General features: G+C 37.8%; 1 protein-coding gene across 1 annotated transcript in view; it reads right to left on the bottom strand.

Annotated features, from left to right (window-relative positions):
- The window catches only part of RPGRIP1 (RPGR interacting protein 1), a 66,385-nt gene that overhangs the window by 28,733 nt on the left and 14,148 nt on the right, over window positions 1-23,504 (bottom strand). The window contains 13 exon segments of the mRNA XM_007449509.1: window positions 9,588-9,726; window positions 10,262-10,465; window positions 10,769-10,950; window positions 12,231-12,573; window positions 13,027-13,178; window positions 13,339-13,791; window positions 15,848-15,965; window positions 16,429-16,572; window positions 17,041-17,201; window positions 18,756-18,898; window positions 20,704-20,777; window positions 21,280-21,426; window positions 22,325-22,348. Coding sequence (XP_007449571.1) covers window positions 9,588-9,726; window positions 10,262-10,465; window positions 10,769-10,950; window positions 12,231-12,573; window positions 13,027-13,178; window positions 13,339-13,791; window positions 15,848-15,965; window positions 16,429-16,572; window positions 17,041-17,201; window positions 18,756-18,898; window positions 20,704-20,777; window positions 21,280-21,426; window positions 22,325-22,348 — 2,284 coding nt within the window.

The raw sequence follows: 23,504 nt of genomic DNA, 5'->3' as shown, positions 1-23,504 counted from the left end.
GATCAAAAATGTATTTGAAGAAATTCTGGCTGAAAACTTCCCAAACCTAAAGAAGGAAACAGATATCCAGATATGGGAAGCACAGAGGGTCCAAACAAGATGAACCCAAACAGATCCAGACCAAGACATATTATAATTAAAATGGCAAAAATTAAAAATAAAGAGAGGATTCTAAAGCCAGCAAGAGAAAAACAAAGAGTCAGTTACAAGGGAACCCCCATTAAGGATATCAGCTGATTTCTCTGCAGAAACTGTGGGCCAGAAGGAAGTGGTATGATATATTCATAATTCTGAAAGGGAAAAACTTGCAACTTAGATACTCTACCCTGCAAGATTATCATTTAGAACAGAAGGAGGAAGAAAGAATTTCTCAGACAAGAAAAAACTAAAGAATACAGCAATACTAGGCCTACCCTAAAGAAATATTTAAGGGTCTTCTCTAAATAGAAAAGAAGCAAGAATCTATAGGAAAGGGAAAATCACAATAGAAAAGGCAAATATATAAAAGGATTGAAGATCACTTAAATAAGCCAGTACATAGACTAAAAACAATCAAAAAATTTTTGTAAAAGTGATTGTAACTCTAAATAACAGCAAAAGGATAAACATGAAGATGTAAAATAGGACATCAGAATCACAAAATGTGGGAGAGGGGAGTATAAAAATGTAGATCTTTCAAAATGTATTTGAACTTCTTTGACTATCAGTTTAAAACAAATAGATGTAGTTATGGGTCAACATACTAGAAAACCAGGGTGACCACAAATCTAAAACATACAGTAGATTCACACAAAAATAAAAAGAAAAGAACTCAAGCATAATACAAAAGAAAACCATCAAACTACAAAATAAAAAACAAAAATAAGAAGAAATAAATAAAGAAGAACTGCAAAATCAACTGGAAAGCAAGGTTTTAAATGGCAATAAATACATATCTATCAGTAATTACTTTAAATATCAATGGACTACATGCTCCAGTCAAAAGACATACAGTGGCAGACTGGATAAGAAAAACAAGAACCTACAATATGCCGTCTACAAGAGATTTACTTCAGGGTGAAACACACATAGGCCGAAATTGAGCGGATGATAAAAGGTATTTCATGCAAATCAAAATAACAAGACAGGGGTTAGCAATACTTACTTCAGACAAGAGACTTTGAAACAACGTCCATAAAGAAAAACATAGAGGGACATTATAATAATAATAAAGGGATAAATACAAGAAGAGGATATGACACTCATTTTCATATATGCACCCAATATAGGAGCACCTAAATATATAAAACAGATACTAACAGAGATAAACGAAGAAATGAGTACAATAATAGTAGGAGAGTTAACACTTCACTGACATCAACAGACAGATCATCCAGACAGAAAATCAATAAAGCAACAGAAGTTCTACATGACACAACAGACCAGTTGATTTAACTGATATCTACAGGACACTACATCTAAAAGAAAAAAACCCAGAATACATATTCTATTCAAGTGTGCATTGAACATTCTCTAGGATAGACCACATACTAGGTCACAAAACAAGCCTCAACAAATTTAAGAAGGTAGAAATTATTTCAAGCATCTTTTCTGACCACAAGGGTATGAAACTAGAAATCAACCACAGAAAGAAAAACAGGAAAAGAGTAAATACATGGAGACTAAACAACATGCTACTAAAAAACCAGTGGGTCAACAATGAAATCAAAGAGGAAAACAGAAAACATCAAGACTATGACAATGAAAACACAACCTTAAAAAATCTACAGGAGGCAGTAAAAGCAGTTCTAAGAGGGAAGTTTATAGTGATACAGACCTTCCTCAAGGACAAGAAACATTTTAAATAAACAACCTAACCTACCACCTAAAAGAATTAGAATAAGAAGAAAAAAACAAAAGCCAAAGTCAGTAGAGGGAAGGAAATAATAAAGATCAGAGAGAAAACAAGTAAAATAGAAATTTAAAAACCAATAGAAAAAAATCAGTAAAACCAAGAACTGTTTTTTTAAAAGATAGATAAAATCAAGAAACCTGTAGCCAGACTCACCAAGAAGAAAAAAGAGAGGACCCAAATAAACAAAATGAGAAATGAATAAGGAGACATAACTGATACTGCAGAAATACAAAAAATCATTAAGAGACAACTATGAACAGTTATATGCCAACAAATTGGACACCTAGAAGAAAAGGACAAGTTTCTAGAAACATACAGCCTGACAAAACTGAGTCAAGAACAAACAGATAAATTGAACAGACTGAACAGTAGAAGTGAAATAGAATCTGTAATAATAATGTTTAAAGTTCCCTGCAAACAAAAGTCCAGGACTGGATGGCGTCACTGGGGAATTCTACCAAACATAAAAAGAACTTACACCTATCCTTCTCAAACTATCCAAATAATTGAAGAGGAGGGAACACTCCCAACTTCTTTCTAAGAAGCCACCATCACCCTGATACCAAAACCAGACAAAGACGCTACAAAAAAGGAAAATTAGAGGCCAATATCTTTGATGAATATAGATGCAAAAATCCTCAACAAAATACTAGCAAACAGAATCCAACAACACATTAAAAGGATCATACATCATGATCAAGTTGGATTCATTCCAGGGCCACAAGGACAGTTCAAAACACACAAATCAACTAATGTGATACACCACATTAACAAAAATAAAGACAAAAACCACATGATTATCTCGATAGGTGAAGAAAAAGCATTTGATAAAATTCAATAATCATTCATGATAAAAACTCTCACCAAAGTGGATATGGAGGGACCATATCTCAACATAATAAATGCCATTTATGACAAACCCATAGCCAACATAATATTCAACAGTGAAAAGCTGAAAGCCTTCCTGCTAAGTTCAGGAACAAGACAAGGATGCCCACTCTCACCACTTCTATTCAACATAGTAATAGAAGTCCTAGTCACAGCAATTAGACAAGAAAAAGAAATAAAAGGTATCCAATTTAGAAGGGACGAGGTAAAACTGTCACTATTTGCAGATGACATAATACTCTATACAGAGAACCCTAAGGTCTCCACACAAAAACTATTAGAGCTAATAAATGAATTCAGCAAGGTAGCAGGATATAAGATTAATATACAGAAATCTGTAGCATTTCTTTACACTAACAATGAGATATCAGAAAGAGAAAGTAAAAAAAAAAAAAATCCTGTTTAAAATCATGTTAAAAAAATAAAACACCTAGGAATAAAGTTAACCAAGGAGGTTAAATATCTATATGCTGAAAACTATAAAACACTGATAAAGGATACTGAAGATGATTCAAGAAATGGAAAGATATTCCATGATCTTGGATTGGAAGAATTAATATTGTTGAAATGGCCATACTACCCAAAGCAATCTACAGATTTAATGTAATCCCTACCAATATACCCATGACATTTTTGACAGAACTAGAACAAATAATCCTAAAATTTATATAGAACCTCAAAATACTGAGAATTGCCAAAGCAATCCTCTGGAAAAAGAACAAAGCTGGAGGCAGAACCCTTCCACACTTCAGACAATACTACAAAACTACAGTAATCAAAACAGTGTGGTACTGGCACAGAAACAGACATATAGACCAATGGAACATAATAGAGAGCTCAAAAATAAACCCACACAACTACATTCAATTAATCTATGACAAAGGAGGCAAGAATATACAATGGAGAAAAGACAGTCTCTTCAACAAGTGGTGTTGGGAAAGCTGGACAGCTACACATATATCAATGAAATTAGAACACTCCCTCATATCATACACAAAAATAAACTCAAAATGGTTTAAAGACCTACATTTAAGACATGACACTATAAAACTCCTAGAAGAGAACTTAGGTAAAACATCCTCTGACATAAATCAAAGCAATACTTTTTTTAGATCAGTCTCCCAAGGCAAAAGAAATATAAGCAAAAAGATACAAATGAGATCTAATCAAACTTAAAAGATTTTGCATAGCAAAGGAAACAATCAGCAAAATGAAAAGACAACCTACTGAATGGGAGAAAATATTTACAAAATGATGTGATGGATAAGGGATTAATATCCAAAATACAGAAACAGCTCATAGAATTCAATATCAAAAAACCAAACAACACAATCAAAAAATGGGCAGAAGGGACTTCCCTGGTGGTCCAGTGGGTGAGACTCTGCGCTCCCAATGCAAGCAGACCCCAGTCAATCCCTGGCTCCCCAACCAGGGTTAGACCGGGTTTGATCCCTGGTCAGCGAACTAGATCCCACATGTATGCCTCAACTAAGAGTCTGCATGCCACACTAAGAAGTCTGCATGCCACAACTAAAGATCCTGTGTGCTGCAACTAAGACCCAGCACAGCCAAAATAAATAAATAAATAAACATTTTTTTTAAATGGGCAAAAGACCTAAGTAGACATTTCTCCAAAGAAGACATACAGATGGCCAATAGGCACATGAAAAGATGCTCAACATCACTAATTATTAGAGAAATACAAATCAAAACTACACTGAGGTAACACCTCACAGTGGTCAGAATGGCTATCATTAAAAATTCTACTAATAATAAATGCTGGAGAGGGTGTGGTGAAAATGGAACCCTCCTACACTATTAGTGGGAATGTAAATTGGTAAAACCACTGTGGAGAACAGTATGAAGTTCCTTAAGAAACTAAAAACAGAGCTACTATATGATGCAGCAATCTCACTCCTGGGCATATATCCTGAAAAGATGTAAACTCTAATTTTAAAAGACATGCACCCCAATGTTCATAGCAGCACTATTTCCAATAGCCAAGACATGGAAACAACCCAAGTACCCATCAACTGATGAATGGATAATGTGTCATTTATACACACACACACACACACACACACACACACAATGGAATATTGCTCAGCCACAGAAAGAAATGAAATATTGACATTTGCAGCAACATGGATGGACCTAGAGAATATCATATTAAGTGAAATAAGTCTGACAGAGAAAGACAAATAATATATGATATCACTTATACGTAGAATCTAAAAAATAATACAAATGAATCTACATACAAAAGAGAAACAACTCACAGACATAGAAAACAAAGTTATATTTACCAAAGATAAAAGGCAATAGGGGAGGGAAATTAGGAGTATGGGATTAACAGATACAAACTATATACTATACATTAAATAGATAAGCAACAAGGATTTACTATATAGCATAGGGAACTATATACAATATCTTGTAATAACCTATAACGGAAAATAATCTGAAAAAGTATATATATAAGTGACTCACTTTGCTATACACCTGAAACTAACACAGTATTGTAAACCAACTATACTTCAATTTTAAAAAACATGAGATATCACCTCACGCCTGTCAGAAGGGTTATCAAAAAGAACACAAATCATAAATGTTGGCAAGGATGTGGAGAAATGGGAACCCTCGCACATTGTCAGTGGGAATGTAAACTGGTGCAGCCAATGTGGAAAACAGTATGGAGGTTTCTTAAAAGACTAAAAATAGGACTACCATATGACTCAACTATTCCACTCCTGCATATATATCCAAAAAAAACCCCACCATAAAACACTAATTCTAAAGATATACGCACCCCAATATTCATAGCAGCATTATTTACAACTGCCAAGATATGGAAGAAAGTGTCCGTTAATAGATGAATGGATAAAGAAAATATATATACAATGGAATATGACTCAGCCATAAAAAAGAATGAAATTTTGCCATTTGTAGCAACAAGGGTGGACTTGGAGGGTATTATGCTAAGCTAAATAAGTTAGAAAAAGACATACTATATGATATCACATATGTGGAATCTAAAAAATAAAACAAACTAGTGAATATAACAGAAAAGAAACAGACTTGCAGATATATAGAACAAGCTAGTGGTTACCAGTTGGGAGTGGGAAGTGGGGAGGGGCCAGGTAGAGGTAGAGAATTCAGAGGTACCAACTACTATGTATAAAATAAATAAGCTACAAGAATATATTTTACATCACAGGGAACCTAGTCATATTTTATAATAACTAAATTGAGTATAACCTTTTACTATTGTGAGTCACTATGTTGTAAACCTATAAAAATTGCCCCGATCTGGACACTCAGATTAAAGATAGATGAATCTGATGTTCAAATCCAGAATATGCCGAAACAAAACAAAGAAAGCAACCCACAACTGACTATTGAGAGTGACAGTTGAGGTCCCAGAAAAAACAGACCTCCTTTTCATGACTTCATTTTTTGAAGATATGAATTATATATATATCACTTTAAATATTGCCTCTGTCCCCTTTTTTGTCTTCTCCTACATTTTATTGAATATAGGACCACCTCATTTTATCCTTTATATCTCTTTTCTCTTTTCTGTAGGGTCATTCATTCTACAAAAAGTAATAAGTCTTCAAGGTTTTGGTGAACTTCATCTGAGCTCTCTCAGTGATGCTAGTTACTGGGTCAGATGTTAGCCTTGGTTGTGCTTCTGTCTTACATAAAACATGTACATGTACAAGTCACTTAACCTTGTTATGGATGGAATGTCTGTATCTTAAGTATTTGAAAAGAATTAAAGGTAAAAGCTTTCATTAAAAAAAGAAAAAGACAACCAGAAATTCATTCTCTCACAGGTCTGGAAGCTAGACATCCACAATCAAATCCGTGCTCACTCCAAAGGCTCCAGAAGACAATCTGTCTTTTTTCTTTTTCCTTGTCTTTTCCAGCTTCTGGGAGCTTCAGGCATTCCTCGGCTTGTGGCCACATCACTCCAATCTCTGACTATATGGTCATGTTGCTTCCTCCTCATCTGCCTGTGTCTCTAATAAGAACACTTTCATTGGATTTAGAGTCTACTCAGATAATCCAAGATAACCGCATCTCAAGGTCTTTAATTACACCTGCAAAGGCTTTTTTCAAATACGTAACATTTACAGGTTCTTAGGTTTAGGATATGAACATATCTTTTTGGAGGTCACCAATGAAACCATTAGATTATTTATTTAAATTATGAATATATTTTAAACCCACAAGCTAATATTTTTGCTTTACACAGTCATTTAAAATTAACCTATATTCTTTGCTTTTCATTCCTAGTTGCATCTTTGTGTTTCCTTCTGGGATAATTTTCCTTCAGCCTAAAGAAAAAACTGTAAGTTTTCTTTAAAATGTAGATTTGGAGCAAACTCTCCATTTTGATTTGTCTTTAAATGTCTATTGTGTTTTAATTCTGAAGGATCTTTTTGTTGTGTAGAGAATTCTTGATTGGTACTTAGTTATTTTCTTTTAGCACACTGAAATTATCTTGCCACTGGTTTCTGACTACCATTGTCACTCTTGGTATGTCATTGTCCATCTTACTGATGCACCCATGACTGTCTTTCTTTTAAATGGATACTTTGGGTACTTTCACTTTGATTTTATTTTCTGCAATTTTACTCTGATATATCTAGATTTTGATTCATTTTTACTTATCCTGCTTGAGTTTCATTTCATTGAATATTAATACCTTTATTTAGTTCTGGAAAACTCTAAGTCATTATCACTTTCAATACTGCCTGAGTCCCCCTTCTTTATCTTCTACTAGATTTAATTAAGTGTAGCTTAGACCTCCTCATTTTCTCTCTTTTCTCCTCTTTAGCATTTTCCATCTTGCCATCTCTCTGTGCTTTATTCTGGATATTTTCAATTTTTCTCAGTTTAGTTGTATCTAATCTGCTTTTAACCCATCTATTTCCCTCATAAATTTCTGTATTTAGCAGCTCTATCATTTCTATTGATTCATTTTCAAGTTTGCAATGTATTTTGCAAACATTTTGTAATTGATTCAGGCAAAAAAACCCCACACATAAACATAAATGGATGCCAAAATTATTAGGTGAAATCTGAGGAAGAATAAGATATTTATATGGACTCAAAATATTTTCTCATAGATTACTTAATAATTACAAGGGAAAAATGATAACTTTTTGATGGAAAATGTGGCAGATGCTTTAGCCAAGTGATCAAAGTTAACATCACCAATAATGGCACAAACTGACATCACATACCTCCTAATGTGATGCAGTGAAAAAGGATACAATATCACTTCTGTGGTATTCCTGTAAAAAAATTCATAACCTGAATCTAACAACAAACATCAAACAAATCCAAACTGAGGCACTCTCTACAGAACAGCTCATCTATACTCTTCAAAAAAGTCAATATCATGAAAAACAAAGAAAAGGAACTGTTCCACATTAAAGGAAACTAAGGGGACATGACTGAATGCAATGTATGATCCCAGATTAGATAAGGTGGGTGAGGCAAGCCTGCTATAATGAACATTACTGAGACAATTGACAAAACCTGAAAAATGGACTGGACATTGGGTAATAACCTATCCATGTTACGTTTGCAAACTTGATAGTTGTACTGATGTTATATAATATCGTTTTCCTAACTGAAATATACAGCAGTAAGGGGGAATGATATTTGAAATTATTCTCAACTGCTTCAGGAAAAAAATGATAAAGCAAAACGTGGAAAAGTATTAAAAGTTGATGAATTTGAATGAAGGTTTTATGTGAAATTTTTTGTCTTATTCGTGTAGCTCTTATATAATTTTGAAATTATTTTAAAACAAAATGTTTTTTAAAACTTATAGTATCAATTTTCAAAGCCCCAGTTCCTTGCTAAAATTTTAAAGTTCAGCTTTTATCTTCATGAAAGTAGTAAACACAGTTGTTAATGCAGGTTGTGGCTGATAACTCCAATGTCTGGAGTCCTAGTGGGCTTCAGGTCAGCTCTTGTCTCTCTAGCCTGAAAGTGCTCAAAGCACAGTTCTGCCTCTCAGAGGATAAGAGGCTCAGAACAGTGCTGCCATCAGGGTGGCAGACCAGAGTGGGAAATTCTGCTCTGGGCAGACACCTGCCTATGCTGGGCAGAAATGAGATTCAGACTGTATTCCCATTTCTCCACCCCAAAAGACCACTGAAAGCATGGTTCTGTCTCTCCACTGCTTCCTCCAGACCAGCAATGTCCCCAGGCTGAAGTAATTCCAGCTGACCTCTCTGAGCTCCAATCATCTCTCCGATCTCAGCTAGGTGATTCCTCCCTCCCTAATTACTGGCACTTTAACGCTTTTAAGAAATATATTAACTGTAGCTTTTCAGTTGTTATCAGTGGGAAAGTTGGTCTGAATTACCTAGTTTGCCATTATTATAACCTGAAATCATAACCTTCTTTTCATTGTAACCCAAAAGCTTTGCCTTATTTTAAAAGAAATTTGGATTCATATCACAAATGAGCCAATCACCCTCTTCCTCTTATTTCTTTGTAACCGTAAGTCACGAGACCCTGAAGTGAATCAACATTTTATGCTTGCTAGCTAAAGTGGCTAGCTAGCTAGCTTTAAATACATAGACAGCTACTTTCTTTCAGAATTACAGCTTGGTTGGCCTAACCAGCACACTTGTAACATCAAACCGAGCCTAGGATCTCCAGTACTAATTTTTCATGAAAAGTTTAGCAATGAAAGATGAAAGAAGAAAGTAAATAACCAGCTTGATAAAATAATCCAATGATTACATAGGAAAAGCAGGTTTTAAAAAGACAGTACCATTCACAGGATGTAGGGCTTCCTTTAGTATCCGTGCTGAATGGGATGATGTCATTTCCTCTTCCTTTTGCTGATTTTTTAAACCATCGTCTGTGGAGATCTTAAGCCCTGAGAATTTCCATTCAGTGTAGTTCACCTGCTTCAGATTCAAATAACTATATATAAGTATATTGTGTAATTATAATAATTTAATATAATTAGTATTGCATAATATAAAATTGATGTAATTGATACAATATAAATAATAATGAATTATATATAATTATAGTCATATAATATATATTTATAATCTCATATATATGTGTGTATATGTATTTTAGGCTACATAGTAACTTTAATCCAGTTTCCTATGAAGAAAAGGCAGTATCAAGTACATAGTATGTGTTCAATAAATACCTGTTCTTTATTTTGATTACAGTTGAAGTAGCCTGGTTAGGACTGTCCTACTAAAGTTCTAAGCATAAATTATAGAGTCCACAATCTGTTGAATTAAATTACATTGAAATGAACAGTCCAGAGGTTTATTAACCTATTTACGTTTGTGGAAACACATGCTCGCCACAAAAAGCCATGAATATCACTTGTGTGCCTACTTCTGCTTCTACCTCTGAGAATAATATATTTGGGGACACTACAACCCATATTTTAGTTCTTCAGGGTTTCTAAGGCCTTACCTGTAGTGTATTTCCACTTAAGATGTTAGGACTAAGATACTCCATTCTGTTCTTTCCTTGAATGCCTGTTCTTTTGCCATGTTTTCTTCTTGAGTAACCTGGAACCTGGTGTTCCCTTTCCTTTCTTTCTCCCACCTGAGGAGGTTTTCGCTTAGCTTGATACTGGCCAGCTTCAATGGGAATCTCAATAGATACCATCTGGTCCTAAAGAGAAGGATCAGAGCCTTACAAGGTGATAGTTTAACAGCCTTGATACTCAAGAAAGGGATTTATGAACTAGCATCAGACTTCATTTCTCTCCTGCCATAAAGCTGAGAGATGCCGTCTCTTCCCTCCCCACAATAAAACCCAGGATTTTTCTCCATCCATAGCCTCATGGCATTATGAATGATGCAGATTAAATTTGCAGAACACATGACATTCACAGAAGGAATTTCTTTTACCCCAGTTTTAATACTGTCTTCCTCAAATCAAATTTGCTCCACAGGATTGGTGGAGATCTGCTACCTGGGGAGGAAGGGAAGCTTCTTCCTCTTCAGCTGAGGTATCTAAACTGTCCTTGGTGTCCTCCTCACTCGGAGCTTCTGGTTTTGGGAAACTCTCCGGGGGTAGATAGCAAGACTTCCAATCCAGTTGCACCTGAACAAATCCATTGGGTTTCCCCCCAGGGTCCGTGAGGTTAAAATCACCTGAAGACACACAGACATTCATAAGATCCAATCACATGAAATAGGCAAGAGAGTGTTTAACAGCACCTTATCTGTTACCTCCCCAGTTTGAATTTCACCATATTTTGTTTGCTATTAATTCACATCCACCAAGTAATCATGATGACAATACATTCAGAAGTAACATAAAATATCAGTGAATATTTATATTCACTCACAATATTTACTTCCAATATTCACTTAGAATATTTATAGGGGAAAATGGGCATCTCCAGGTTCAGGAAGGGATAGTCAAAAGATATACAGAGAGGTATAGCTTGCTCGTTGTCAGTCACCCAGCCAATAAACAAGAGCACATTCTTATTACTATTACCAAATGGTTGCTATGCTTTAGGCATACTAAGAAAACTATTATCTACACCCAAGTGGTCTGTATTTTTAAAATAACAAAAGCAAAGAAAACTTAAGCAAAATGGTTTTTTCCAAATGCCAGACTTCTGATTTGTAACACTGATTAATTTAACAGACGGCTCACATTGCCTCTCTTTGGCAAAGGATGAGTTGTGAGCAGAAGTGTCAGCCTTTTTCTTTTTCTTTCTTTTTTTTTTTTTTTTTAGCACTTGTGGTATTGGGAGGAGGGAGGCCTCACACACTTCCTGGAACATCCAAAAGCTTGTTAAATATGGTTGATACTGGCTACACCCATTCACACTTCCTAATGAGAGCACGGACATTGCTGCCTCACCCTCCCAGGACTGCAACCAGAGAGATGACCCTTCTTTGGTGTACCTTACAACCCTGGCTATGAACATATGATAAGGTATTATGGAGTTCAGCTCCATATGGGGGGAAAAAATCCAAGAAATTTGTCATATGTGGCATGGAAGACTAATTTGGGTCTAATGTTTAAAAGGAGCAAGAGAATTACGGGGGAATGTTAGGGACATAGCTTATAATCTGATATCTAGTCATGTGCTAGGAAATAATAGGCCTTAAGTAAAGACAAATACTGGGAAGCACTATAGAGATGGAAAATGTTGGTTCAGACACAGAGGTATGGACTTCAGTTTGGTGGGTCTACCCCCTTGGGAATCTTGCTTCTGTTGCTGAAAAGAAACCAGTGTTTCTATATGATTAGTGAGGCTTATAAGTCTTCTACTCTCTCTCTTGACAATATTCTCAAATCCTTTCAGCAGGTTTTAAGAGAAACTGTTCCAAGCAAGTAATAAAAGAAAAGTAGAATTAGGACAGGGAGACAACACTGGGCAGAGTATAAAGAGGTAATAACCTTGAACTCCCACCTTTAATGGATTTGTTTTGTGCAAGAGGAAGCAAGGGCACTTGGACGCGGCCAAGGTACGAGCCAGGCTCTGAGTCTTCATCATCAAAAACGTACACAGACAGGGCCTCCTGCCTCAGATACTGATCCAGGTCAGAAGTCACAAGCACTGGGAATCGAGCCTCGTCTCTGAAGTAGGGATTGTTACTGGCTGGAATGACGGCGGTGTCGTGGTCAGAAAAGGTAAAGAAGCGATACATGGCGTATGGACTGGGTTGGGCTCCCAGCCATCGACTCTGGAGGCCGCAGCATCGTATGACTTCCACCCGCAGCTCATTCTGATGCTTCCTGGTCTCTGATCTGGGCTGAAAAGATGTTGGTCTTGGATTGAGGAAAAGGGCAGGCTGAGAGAGTCGTGCAGGTGAAGCCCAGCACCCTTAATGAGGAAGAGCTATGACCTAAAGAACTGCTGAATCCTGACTGGGTCACAGAGAAGCCTAATCAATGACTTTCACCTGCCTGCAAATTGACTCTGGCAGATAATTATCTGAGGGAGATGCTGGCACTCAGGCCTCATCTTAGAGATTGGAACAGAGAAGGCATTTTGTTCACAGCAGGGAGAGGTAGCTAGCTCCAAGGGCATGATTTCATTTCAAACTCAAGCTTGACCAAGGGAAGTATCTGGACTAGTTGCAGTGTGACAGTTTTTCTCTTTCATTCACATTCAACAAGTACTTATTGAGTGGAATACTAAGCTGTTCTCATGAGCTGCTTGGCTGAGTCTCCTTTGAGATGCATGGGTACATCCTTTTTCTCACCTCATCCTCCTGGGCCTCCCAGGCTCCAAGCACATTGGCTGACAGGTATGCCTGGGCTTTCTTTCGCTTATTGTATGCTTCTAGGCTGGATCTTATGGGGAAGCGCAGCCTCATCCAGTACTCTAGCACCCCAAAGACTTCTCCACCAGCTCCTGGGTAGCAGAAAGTATGAAAGGCATGGAGGATACAGATGGTGTGGCGAGGATCAAGAATAAAGCAGAGGAATAAAATGGGAAACCACAAGAAGACAACTATACACTTTGGGAAATTCCACATTAGTCCCGGGAACTGTGGGAGGCTGACAGCACTTACCAGTAAGTGTGGCAGAGCCATGGACTCTCTCCACGGTTTCTAGAACCCTGTCAAAGCAAATCCAGCCAGCTGCAAGGGTGCGGTGCTCACTGGCTATAGCCTGGTGTAGATGAAGCTGGGCTGACGTCCCTTGAAGGTAGTGCAAGAAGAGGGAATCTGTCTCCACCACATACTGAGAAGTGAAGTCATAGAGGGGCTGCAGCCCCACAGCTAGTGGGGTGCAGTGGGTTTCAAAGTCATAGAAAGAATAGGTGCAGAAAGTGGTAGGTTGAGTGTCTCCAGCCTGAGCCAGGGCAGCAGGTGTCAGGAAGGCCTGGTGGATGTGCAGTTCAAAAAGATTCTCACTCTGATGCCGTGGAGAAATATCCACTTTATCCTCATCTCCATGGTCTGGCAGTGGTTTCAGACATAATGACAACTGTCGGGTGCCATAAGCCACATCTTTGAGTTGTTCTAGAGGGGAAAGAAAACTGCCTATCCATTAAAGGGTAGGGAATTCTTCCTTAGGGTAAAGGAAGGTGTACAGAAAGAGAATAAAAACCATGGTGGAAGTCCAAGTTGTGACTATTTCAAGAAACGATGTGATTCAAAAAGAAAAGCAATAGAATGACAATCAGGTGCTTTGAATTCTGATGGCCAAATAATCCAATGCCTACTTTAGAGATGAGGCACAACATGAGCGATTGGAAAGTAAATGCTAAGCTCAGGAAAACACTGGAGGCACAATTTCATCTAGAGATGACATCGTTTTGGATTACAGCAGGATCTTGTGAATTAATTGTTAATTCCATTACAGAAACACTAGAAACACAAAACGCAAGTATTTCCAAAAGTTTGGGATATTGGCCTTGGAGAAAATAGCAAGTTACAGTCATGGTGTCTATGACATTACACTGGGCCCCATTAAGATGATTCCTCTTTTCCAGTCAGATCAATCACAAGAATCTTCATTCTGTTAAGAATTTGGTTTCATTGTAAGAAGGCAAAAAAAAAAAAAATCCACTTTAAGTCAAAGAGTAATGGAGTAAAAGTGGGGGAGGGCACTTACTGAAAAGAGGTTGAAAATATTAGCGATGAGATACAAAATAAAGATGTGTAAGACAGTCCACCAAATCTGTGCATTACCTCCCATGTCCAACCAACCGGAAACTTTGATATATAGTCTGCTTCAAATCGGGGAGTATTTGAGTTGTCACAGTGTGTTGATGGTGAAGGTCCTATTCTAAGAGTTAAAGTAGTAGAAGAAAATACTTTGGGTACATCAGAATGTCTTCCTGCCCAAAATAAGCGGAATAGAGACGGGTGAACAGTTTCTTAATTGATAAGATTAACATAAATAAAATATATTCAAAATTTTGCACTACGTGTCACAAGGTTAATAATCTTAGCATATTAAGAACTGCTACAAATTAACAATATACTATTAAGAAATGAGTAAAGGGCAGGAACAGGCAGGTCTCAAAAGAAATAATTTAAGTAACTGGTAAACATATGAAAAACTCTTCAGCCTTACCAGTAATGAAAGAACTACAAGTTAAAGCAAATAAATCTTCAGAGGTAAGTAAGTGTATTTATCCTGCACTGTCCAGGGAGGAAGACCCTGAATCTGAAAGACATGAGAATTTCAATCCAAAGGATTTCCTTTGTTATATGGCGGGGACCTTTTAACTGACTCACCCTGGCATGCATAAATCATGCTTCTGAATGACCCACCTCCCTTTACTCTAGTTCCAGGGTCACTAAGTATCCTTCTTACTGATTCTGCTTCCCCAAGAACGAGCTGCCATGAGCATATTCTCAAGGCAGCAATGAAAGAGCCACTATCATAAAATAACAAATGAACATTCGGGTGTAAATATCAGTCTTTGGTGAATTTGGTTAGTACGGGTCAGGTCTCTCACCACTGGGTATAATAACAAAGCCAATTTTCTCAATATGTAAGGCTGAGACCAGATCCTGGTTGACAGTGACTGAATTAAATACAGGAAGTATCACATTATAAAATTTGCATAAGTGCCCAGCCACCTGCCCTGTTATGTAGACATCCTCAAACTGCAACAAAGAATTCAGAGACTTGTAGAGAGAAATCACAGAAAAGGATGACAAGAGATGAGTGATGTAGCTCTATTATCTCCCCAAAACTGAAATATAGACCTGGCTTGAGGAAACAATCTTGAGAGAGGGAGAGTGTTACCCACCCTGAGGGCCAACAGTGATACACTCTTATTTTCAAAATAGATTCAGCAATTGCTGGGCCCTGCTGAAACTCTCCAGAGAAAAGACACTGACATGATGCAGGAGAAGAAACTGCTAACCATGTATTAAAACAACAAAGATGATAGGATAATCAAGAATGGGAGGGATAAGTCCTATACCAAGACATAGAGGGCGCCCTCTTGACAGGTGCAGAGGGGAGCACGGGCATTTAGCTCTGTGACAGATCCTAAGAGGAAGTGAACAAAGTACTAAGACTTGCCGGATACTGGAAGGCCATGGCTTCTTAAAATACCTTCCAGCTGATTGATACGCTTGTTCTTGAGGTCTAGGAGTCGATTCAACTTCTCCAGTTTTTCTTTGTGAACTTTATTTTCATTATCAGCTTTTGTCATCATTGCCTCCAGTTCCTCCTGAAACGAAATAATGTCTGAACTTTTCTATCTCAGTGGCCCAGAACCAAAGAGCCCAGATAAAAAGGTGGTACTTGCTGGGTAAAGGAGACTCCACTATCTCCTTAGCAGGGCAGATTCATCCACTAGAAAAAGGCTTAGGTTCCTCACAGACCCCTCCAGGACCAGTTGTGCTATTAGTGCCATAGGGTAGTATTTTTCCTGGGACTGGCAAAATTTGAACCCAGAAGCTTCCCACTTGCCATTTTCATTAGCTGGCCCCTTCTGGCTTTTATTGCCAAGGTGCCATGGGCATGTGTGAGTCCTCAAGTTTTTCAAAGGACAGCACATTCTGTGTTTGCATAGGTCAGCATATCACCTTGCATCAGCCCTGGAAACTCGGGTCTTGCTTCATTCCCAGTCTTGTAAGTAGTTCCCATGTGCCCATTTATTTATCCCCTTCCTGTACCATCTTTTCCTGCACCTGATAACACACGTTGATCTTGCGCTGCAGAATAAGCATGTCTCTGGTCTTTTCTAGTTCCAATATGGTCTCTGCATGCAATACTTGCAACTCACTAAACATCTGGGACAGTTTCTTTTCTTCTTGGTTTTTTGGTTCACAGGACTACAGAGGAAAAAGCATTGGTAAAAGGGAGTATAAATATGATAGGTATAGTAATAACTATTCTCTACAGCAGCCATTGATAATAGTAAAATACCAGCAGCAGAATCTACTCCAATATGTAGAAGAGGACCTGTGTTACTTTACTAGTGCTCTCTCCCCTAGTTCCTCATGTTCAACAGCAGCAGTGAGTCAGTTATACAATCTCCCATGGCTGTTTGCTCTTCAGCAGATCATTGCAAGTCCTCATCTGAAAAAAATTCTAAATTTTATGAGCTGTACAGTGTGGAAAAAGTCTGTGGAGCTCATGAAGGTATCTCTAGTCTCAGCCTTCTCATATACTTCCAAATATTGTCCTCAATCAGGACAAAATATTATTCAGTTAGTTTTCTAGTCCCTTCATCTTTTCAAGGGATATTTGCCAGCAATCCCTCTTGTAGAGGGGACTTGTTTGATTAAAGATGCTCTTACCTCTATCTGAGTGGTCTCTTGGAATAGAGCTGGGTAAGTGGCTGGTTCAGATTGCCAGTCAGGAGATTGGGAAATTGTGTCTTTATTTCGGAGGTCCTCCACTTCCTGTTTATGCTTCTGAAGCAGGCTGGTGACTTCAAGCTTCAGATCCTTGTTTTGAGCTGGGGAAAAAATAATACAGAAAGCTGAAACTCTGTAGCTACCAACAACCATATTAAAGTTGGTCCAAGTGTGAATTAAATTTTCCCACTAATGTTTAATTCATTTTATAAACTTGCCCTTAGAGAAGCAATTCTCTCTTATTTCTACAAAGGGGTTCTAGCTTATTGACCCTGAGTTGACATTTGGACTCCAAAAACAAACAAAAAAAACACCTGCAGAACTGTAGTATGGAAGGGAGAACTACCACCACCACAACAAAATCAGAGCCACTTGACCAACTGGGATAGTCCAAACTTTTTGACAGCACCATTTAATTCAGTATCTCCCCAACCATTCCCCAACTCCATCTGACTTCTATGCTGTTAGCACTCTGTGACACCCACCTTGACTCCGACCCTGAGTTGGAGGAAGGGAGGTTGGGCATTTGGACATTTCCATGTGTGTTTCGGGGAAGGAAGGTGATCAGCATTTAGTGTGATCATTTCAGTATCATGCATTACAGAGGAGGTTAGATTAGATTACCCACAAGACTTCACTTGTACTTCATACATACTACAAGATCCTTAGCATGCCCTCCTAAGCTTTATCCTTTTATCGTTCCTGACTCTATTTTTCTTGATGTCATATTTCTTTTCCTCCACTTTTTTATGTGAATATACTAGAATATGATGAAATGTAAGTTTGATAAGACTAAATATCAAGGTCCAGCCTAGCAAAAAGAAGGGAGACAAAGGTCTCTTTGACAGTATTTAAAAATCTTCAGAATAACTACTGTGATCCAAGAATTAAGACAGGGGGAAAGGGCTTCCCTGCTGGTGCAGTGGTTAAGAATCCACCTTCCAATGCAGGGGACATGGGTTTGAGCTCTGGTCCAGGAAGATCCCACATGCCATGGAGCAACTAAGCCCATGAGCCACAGCTACTGAGCCTGTGCTCTAGAGCCTGCCAGCCACAACTACTGAAGCCTGAGCACCCAGAGCCGGTGCTCCGCAATAAGAGAAGCCACTGCAATGAGAAGCCTGTGCACCGCAACCAAGAGTAGCTCCCACTCGCCACAACTAGAGAGAGCCTGTGCACATCAATGAAGACCCAATGCAGCCAAAAATAAATAAATAAAATAAATAAATTTTTTTAAAAAGATGGGGAAATAGTAGTGGTAACCAAGAGCAATAATTTGCTTCTCAATTTCAGGCATCAGATGCTAAAACAAAACAATTCCCAACTACCCTAAAATGACTGATGAGAATAAAAGGCAGAAAAATTCATTTTCAACACTTTCAATAAATTGACTGTTTAAAAACATTATAAATTAAGAATTGGCATTCTCTCACATGGAAAGTCAATATGTAGGGATAAGTATGTGTGAGGTAGGTGTCATGCTTTCTTGACTGTGAATCTGACCTGACTTCCAGTGTTCTTATTCTAATTATCCAGGACCCACACAAAAATAGGATCAAGTGATGGGATTGGAGAAATGCTGGCCCAAGTTCCCTTCTCCCAAACCAGATGTAGAGGATGCCTCATCTGAGAGAACTCTTCAGGGCTTGACCTACCTTTCTCTCTTGACAGCTGAAGTAAGACTTTTCTCTTTTCCTCCACCTCAGCATCCAGGTGATCCTGCAACTGAGAGACTTTCTGCTGTAGCTGTTCTCCTTGCTCATTGCTCCAGTGAGGCTGATTACTGCTATCCAGCATGCTGAAAATGGGAAGCAAGTAAGGAGGGAGGGGAGAGTTGTCAGAGGGACACTCAAAGGTGGGTGATATGACATCTTTATTACACAGTTTCAGCATCTCCTGGGCCTAGTTCATCATTCATTTCCCTACATGTTTTTTCTGCCCCTGCTTTCTCTGTAACTGTCATTTACCAACTGCCTTGGAACTTTTGGGTCCTATTGAGGAGTTGATTAGTATCACTTCTGTTTAAGTCTCAAATAACCCCCTGGGCAAACAACGCAAGTCATATCTATTTCCCAAGGAAATTCTCCAGCATGATGGTTTTCTTTAGTTAGGGAACTGTGTACCAAGACATTCTCAGGCCTGCTAGATTAGAAATAAGCAACAGAATATTCTTCTTTTCCTTACTCCGTTCCTCTGTCTACTTTCACCAGTGGCTAGTTTAGAGAATACTTGCTTTTGAACTAGATTGTAAATTATTACACTGAAGGGAACTAAACTTTTCAATAACTGCAGCCTGCACACCACTATATCTAGCTGTCAGGGCAGACCCATCTTGAGTGTAAAAGACACATGGCCAGTTCTTGATTATTTACACAAGTGAAGTGACATTGATAAGCAATTATTTCTGCTTATGTCTTTTTCCTAGTTATCATTTTAATAAATGTGGTCTAAAAACAACTTGTTAAGCTAGTACTAAGATTTCTTGGCACTTCCTGCCCATACATTACATGATGATCCAAGAAGATAATGTTATGAATAATGAAGGGAAGAGGCCAATAGTAATGTCTACCACAGGGAGTCTTCAAAGTGGGTAATCCCCACACTACCTTATTTCACTGAGTTGAAGAGCATCAGTTGTTCCCAGGATGCTCCCATGCAACCTCCCCAATCTACCCCCTGCTGCCTTTAACTTATAAGAAGGCACGTTTAATTTTTTTAAACTTACAGGTATTTTTAATTTCAAAACCACTATGTAAATATATGCTTGAGAAAAATTAATATGATATAGAAGTATATAGAATAAAAGTGCCTCTTTGCCCTATTTCAGTCCTTTCATCTCATTAAAAGTTTGTGGATGCACACACACGACATAAATTAGGTCACAATGAACACATTCTTTGGCAATTTGATTTTTCTCTTAATAGTATATCTTAGGCATATAGATCTATCTCATTTTTTACAGCTTTATACCGTTTCAACGTGGCGGTGCAACACGATTTATTTAGTCGATCCCTATCATAAGAAATCTGGATGGTTTCCTTTTTTATTTACTAATTAAATTAACAATGTATTAATTAACATTCTTACTACACAGATCTCTTTGCACATACACAAGAGGATTTCTTTAGTTTTGATTCCAAAAAATGGGTTATTGGGGGCTTCCCTTGTGGCGCAGTGGTTGAGTCCGCCTGCCAATGCAGGGGACGCAGGTTCGTGCCCCAGTCCGGGAAGATCCCACATGCCGCGGAGCGGCTGGGCCCGTGAGCCATGGCCGCTGGGCCTGCGCGTCCGGAGCCTGTGCTCCGCGGCGGGAGAGGCCACGGCAGTGGGAGGCCCACGTACCACAAAAAAATAAAAAAAAATAAAAAAAAAAAAGGTTATCTGGCATAAAAGATATGCACGTTTAACATTGTTTTGATAGTGTCAAATTCCCTTCCAAAAATAGTCTGCCAATTTATATTCTCACTAACAGTACTGAGTACCAGTTTCCCTGTATCCTTATCGAGACTAGGTATTATTTTTATTTTTAAAATTCAGAAGGCACTTTTCAGTAATTGTCTTTTATAACAAAAAAATGTTCTGAGATCCAAACTTGGTACTCACTTTTTTAAGAGTTTGTCATAATTGTCATTCAGCAATTTTCGTTCTTTTTCCAAATCTTCAACTCTCTCCTGAAACTAAGAATGATAGTAGAGTGCCTGAGGTAAGATTTTAAAATCTATTGCCTTGCACAGGGTCTCCCTTTTCTGTTGCAGGGTGGGACTTGGGTGGGAGATTTTCTGTGTTCATCTCCTATGTCTCTGAGGATCCATTCAACTATAAAGACTTGAACCAATTGAAGGTGTGATAGAAATTTTAATTGGAATTAATGAGGATTCTCTGAATTAAATTTTCATGGTGTCTGGGTTTCTACTGTTAGGGAAACAGCAGAACATTATAATAGAGAAAAGACTTTGGAGAACAGACATAAATATAAATCCCAGTTTTTCCCCTAATGATATAATCTTGAGCAAGTTATTTAACCACTTGGAATCTCACTTTTCTTATTTGAAAAAATAAAATACCCATATTTTTGCTAAGATACACTTTTTAACATCTCTGAAATTGGAATGATAACATCTCTGAAATTGGAATGTCACATACAACTGACGGTACCTTTCAATTATTATTGTTATTTACCTCTTTCAATGTTATCTGCAGGATGGACACATCTTCCAGTTGGCTCTTCAAGCTCACAGCCTTCTTGCTCTCCTCCTTCAGCTCTGCCCTGAGCTCATTCACTTGGCTGAGGAGGGCATCATGGGCTGTACCCAGGATTCCCTGATTCTGGGGCAAAAGGAAAGTTGCTCTGGGAATGTTTATATCACTCAGTAGGAGGGGTCTCAAGATACAAACAACTGGAGCATTCCCTAGTGGATGTCTCAAAGAAGGGCTTTGATTTATAGTATGTTGCCTTTGCACTGTAAATTGACCTTGTTTTCCACCCTAGCATTTCTCGGGAAGTACCATTTCCCTGTGAGTGAGGATTTTCCACTCTGGGAAACTGTAATTTGTCACTGGAGCCTTAATTTTCCCAAGGTTCAAATTCAACCCTGATTCTAAATTAAGTGCCACCTTTCTCAGCTGCCTTTACCTTCTAAGCTATGTGAATGCTCTTTATGATGAAATATTTCTCCTTTTGCCCCTAGCAAAGTGATATGTTAACTCTAGAAGTTAAGTGCATTTTTTCTGGCAGAGTTCCCAGCGTGACCATGTTCCTTCTGGTGAGGAACAGTTGTGGCTGGTCATGCTGGGAACTCTGCCTTAGTGACTCTTAATCACGGACACTTACCTAGCTTCACCTGTACCCCACTCACAGAGGTGCAAATATTTAGTAACACCAGAGAAGGTTTGCAACAACTTTGCTATATCTCACCACCTCACACATGCTAGAGGACTACTCTTAGGAATTTTTGAAAAAATGCTATAATTCTCTGTAGCAATAGGCTGAAAAATACTATTCCAAATATTTCTCAACTCAGATCTCATATTTCAATTTTTGTGAAAACAATGCAGTATCTTCCAATAATAGTGATAGTACCATTTGTCTCAATAAAAATTATATAACATAGTAACTTTGATATAGTTAGCTAAATTCTGGTGTTATGTTACTTGAAGATGAAGATTCATTTGGGTTTCCTCTGATTACTAAGAAACAGAGAGTTAAGGAATCTTTATTAAGTACCCTCTGGAGCAGAGTTTCATATGCCTGAAAGAAAGAAAAAAGTATTATTCTATTGATATATCAACTTGATGTTTATAATACAAATGTTTAAATATTTATTTTAAAAGACGTTATAAAAAATTCCCATAAATCAAGTCAATTTGTGTGCCTGTTTACTAATTGCTGCTCCTTTTCCCCTGCCCTAGCTTGCCAGGCAGTCTGTGAATGTAATAGATGACACCATTTCTTTAAAAAGGATGAAGGGTCATTTATTCACATTTGCATTGCACTTGGTGGATTTTCTAAGAAGTATTTTTATTTTCAAACTAGGTGCCATCTCTTACTCATCATGCTTCAGAAAGGTCTCTTTCCAGTTTTAGAAACAGAAAAAACAACAATAGCCAAACTCACAACAACAGCTACTATTATTGGTTGAGTAATTACTATGTTATATGTTACTGTGTGTGTTTCATTATCTCTTACATTATGATCATCATAATTGTTTCACATATATTATCTCATTTAATCCTTACAACAAATCTGAGAGGTATTGTTATCTAAACTTTAAAAATGAGAAACCCAAAGCTCATAGAGCTAACTTGCCCAGAATTGCACAGCTTTCAAGGCGCTGAGGCTGAACTTTACCTCAGCCTGTGTGACTCCAGAGTCTGCACTACTGACCACATTTTACTGCTAAGGGATTAAGAGGATGCAAACTTATCTTAGTATATGTGTAAGTAAGCATGACTAGAAAGGTAAATTGCTTTAAAAAACCAAATTATAAAACCTACATTTTAGAAAATTATTCACCATTTTAGGTCATCTTTGCCACTACCACTAATATGGGCAAAGACATTCAATTTAGAATGGCTTTCTCCCTTTCTTCCTTTAATGCAATGGAAGAATAGATGGATTAAAAAAAAATCTAATTCCACAAATATAGCTATTTACCCATACAACTTTAGAATAACTTCCTTCCCAGATTTCCCATCCTTTCAGTGAGTGCTACCAGAATTAACCGAATCAAAAGAATACGAGCATATGCACAGTTCTCTACAAAACATAGGTTTGGAGTTTGGCCTTGTACAGATGCCCTTAGTCCCAATCAAAACAGACATACCAAGGGCAGCACCAGCTGTAGCTAATCTCAATGAATGGCACCATCATTTAATTACCCAAGCTAGAGACCCAGGAGTCATCT

This window comes from Lipotes vexillifer, unplaced genomic scaffold (genome assembly GCF_000442215.2).
Source record: "Lipotes vexillifer unplaced genomic scaffold, Lipotes_vexillifer_v1.1 scaffold1093, whole genome shotgun sequence".
In the NCBI taxonomy this organism is placed as follows: Eukaryota; Metazoa; Chordata; class Mammalia; order Artiodactyla; family Lipotidae; genus Lipotes; species Lipotes vexillifer.
This window is presented reverse-complemented; position numbering and strand designations above follow the sequence as displayed.